The sequence below is a fragment of the Wasmannia auropunctata genome, unplaced genomic scaffold, assembly GCF_000956235.1.
Source record: "Wasmannia auropunctata unplaced genomic scaffold, wasmannia.A_1.0 LD336069.1, whole genome shotgun sequence".
NCBI classification, from domain to species: Eukaryota; Metazoa; Arthropoda; class Insecta; order Hymenoptera; family Formicidae; genus Wasmannia; species Wasmannia auropunctata.
Window position 1 is genome coordinate 3046255 of NW_012026821.1, and position 3129 is coordinate 3049383.

The 3129-nt window shown below is 25.2% G+C and overlaps 1 protein-coding gene across 1 annotated transcript; it reads left to right on the plus strand.

Annotated features, from left to right (window-relative positions):
• Window positions 1-6: 6 nt before the first annotated feature.
• LOC105450209 (DNA endonuclease RBBP8-like) lies at window positions 7-2512 on the plus strand. Its single transcript, XM_011689959.1, has 4 exons — window positions 7-341; window positions 455-554; window positions 624-695; window positions 2454-2512. The coding sequence occupies exons 1-3, from the start codon at window positions 231-233 to the stop codon at window positions 677-679; spliced, it is 267 nt and encodes an 88-aa protein (XP_011688261.1). The 5' UTR covers window positions 7-230; the 3' UTR covers window positions 680-695; window positions 2454-2512.
• The last annotated feature ends 617 nt before the right edge of the window (window positions 2513-3129 follow it).

Here is a 3129-nt window from a genome sequence, read left to right on the forward strand (position 1 = left end):
AAAAACCATACGGTTAATTGGTTCGAAATTTTAATATGATATTAGTTTCGTTTTAAAGAATATTCTATATAATTTTTAAACAGATTGAAGTATTTTGATTTTGCTATCGAACCTCCTTAAAGAATAATCAAAAATTAAAAATTAGTACAACACATCATGTAGAAACTACAATTTTGCCAGATGGAAAAAGATTGAAGCAATCTCGACTTGCATTTTTTCCAAGAGTCAAGATGAGTAGGGAAATGAAAACATCGTCCATAAGTCTAGATAAACATAAGCCAGCTAGTCGTAAAACTGATAGAGCAAAGTTAAATGGCTTAGATTGCTGGGAATGCAGAAAAGTAATATGCAATATATTAATAATACTTAATATAGTTACATATATAATAAAATATATACAAAAAACAATACATTTTATATAGAAGAAGAATTTATTATGTTATTTTATTTTTAGTATTATCAGAATTTGTCACTGTCAAAAAAAGAATTACAAAAACGGATGAATCAATGCTCACGGCATCGATACAAATACGAGAGGCCAAATACTCCAGAAGGTATATTATCTCATATCATCACTTTTTATATTTTATATATATACTTACAAAATAAAATTTTTTTTAAAGGTTTTTGGGATCCAGAGTTTCCTGATACATTGTCATGCACTTATCGATCAAAATAAGAATCAAAATAAATAGGTATATATGTTTTATCATTCAACAAGGTTTAATGCAATTCATGATAGAGAAATATTATTACAATGTAACGTATATAATTTTTTATTTGCATTCTAATTCTTCTTTCTTATTCTAAATTAATTGTGTCAATTACAATTATTTTGTTGATACTTTGTACATATGCTATTCAAATAAGAAAAAAAATTATATTTTAATGATTCGAATTTTGTCTATATTTCACATTTGGACATAATAACCAATATATATTAAAATAAATTATTATGATTTTGATAAACAAAAGTATCATATTCTATATTTTGTAAAAATAAAGATAAAATGTTTACAATTAAATATAATGTACATGTTAAAATATGAAAGAAATATAGCGTGTCCATGGCTTGAATAGATTGATTTATTATCTTACAAAATATATATATATCTATATATATTTATATAATCATTCTTTTACATAAAAATATAGAATTTGTTTTGTGACTCAGTCAGTACTAAAGAAGGCTAATCAAATTCAGTTGATTATCATGATATTCAGCGATGATCAAGCGAAGTTTGACACAGTTTCAAAATACATTAGTGTTCCTGCTTTTCAAAATCTCCTCTAAAATAATATTTGCATTTTATATCACACAATACTTAAACAATTAAGTATATAGACTTGGGAAAGATTAATTCTTAAACCCGAATCACTGAATTTACCAAGTGTCAATTTTAATAGTTTCTAAAAATATATTTAAATAAAAAAATGCTATTATATTTCCTTTTATTTTTCATTTTTCTTAAAATTAATATTTTTCAACAAATAAATAGATACTACAAATATGTATGTACAGAACATTCCCTGAAAATAATATTAATAAAATAAAAAGTCAAAAATGCGAATTTAATCGCCAAACAGTAATAAAATAATAATATATCCATCAACATGTACATTTATGTATGTAATCAGTAATCATTCATTAAACTATATAATTTTCCAGTAAAACGCTGCGCGATCGCACGCACAACACAATACTTAAAAATATCTTGTCATATTACCGATTCTCTTATAGCAATTCGAATAAGCAAAACATTGATTCACGATTGACTAGATTATTTAGCAACACAAATGTAATATATGCATTTTTTGTTTTCTTTTTTGCGAATTAATATAATAATTTGTGGCTGTCCGATCGATCATTCGAATACTTAAAATATATACATGATAATTATATAGTGTAATAAATCTATTTGATATTTTCACGAATGATCTAATTTTTATATAAAATAAATATATAGTGTATTAACAATTTTTTCTGAAGAAAATAACAAAGTTATAAGAAATGGCTGTTTCGAAATTGTATATGACTTTACTAATGTAAATGCTTACATTTTGTCATATACGTATTTTAGTATCACGCAATTGACTTAGCTGATTGGTTTACACTGATTATTTATTAAATTCGAGATCGAAAAATTTATCCCTAAATGTAATTAATGTAATTCAAAGAAATATAAATTTAAAATTTTTATATATAAAATAAAATTCAAATCTTTAATTAAAAAATACGAGAAATATATATTTCCGTATGGAAATTCAGAGTGGGATGTTTTGAATAATTTATTTCTTGAAACATCAAGCTGATGCGTATTCTTTGATATAAATATATTAGTTCGATTTTATCATTGTCTTTTTAAATTGTATAACTGTAGACTAAATAGATACAGCTTGTAAACTGTGTTGGTATTTATTAGTAAGAAATGTAATTATTTCATATGTTTTAGGTGTAATACAAACGCGATTTCCTGAGAGTGATCTTTACATGCCAAAGACTATGTGATGTCCTGGTTACGGAATACCCCTTGACAGAAGCAAGAGGAAGGGTCTGACACTTGGAAGAGAAAGAACAAAAGCCCACGTAAACGAGACGAGAGTAAGAGCCCTCAGAAGAAAGATAGGAAGAAAAATTAAGAATAAGCTTCAACACAGGGATATATTTAAACGTTTTTCTTATCCTGTTCTTTTATTTGAGCTACAGATTTTATTCTTATATTATTTTTGCTTGGATTTTTCTATTTGCTATGGGCCAATGGAGATATTGAGTACAGAATATATCCAGACATTTTTCTTATTTTTTTTTTATTTGAGTTACAGATTTTATTTTAATATAATTTTTCTTAAATTTTTCTATTTGCTATTAGCAAATGGAGATATTAATGAGTACTGGATATATCCAGACGTTTTTTATCCTTTTCTTTTATTTGAGTTTCAGATTTTATTCTGATATTTTTCTTAGATTTTTTTATTCGCTATTGGCAAATGGAGGTATTATTGAGTACAGCTAGGAGATTAATGCTTTTTATAGAAACACGATATTAAAAAAATCAAGTTATTTTTTTAAATTTTGCGTTGTAATTGCTTCATTTACCCATTAGATCGGAAGAGCACACGTCTGAACTC

What these genes read in the sequence shown, in the direction of transcription:
- LOC105450209 (XM_011689959.1), top strand. Translation starts at nt 231, where the DNA reads ATGAGTAGGGAAATGAAAACATCGTCCATAAGTCTAGATAAACATAAG. An exon ending in ATTGCTGGGAATGCAGAAAA is followed by an intron (nt 342 to 454) that starts GTAATATGCAAT and finishes TTTTATTTTTAG; the next exon opens with TATTATCAGAATTTGTCACT. An exon ending in GAGGCCAAATACTCCAGAAG is followed by an intron (nt 555 to 623) that starts GTATATTATCTC and finishes TTTTTTTTAAAG; the next exon opens with GTTTTTGGGATCCAGAGTTT.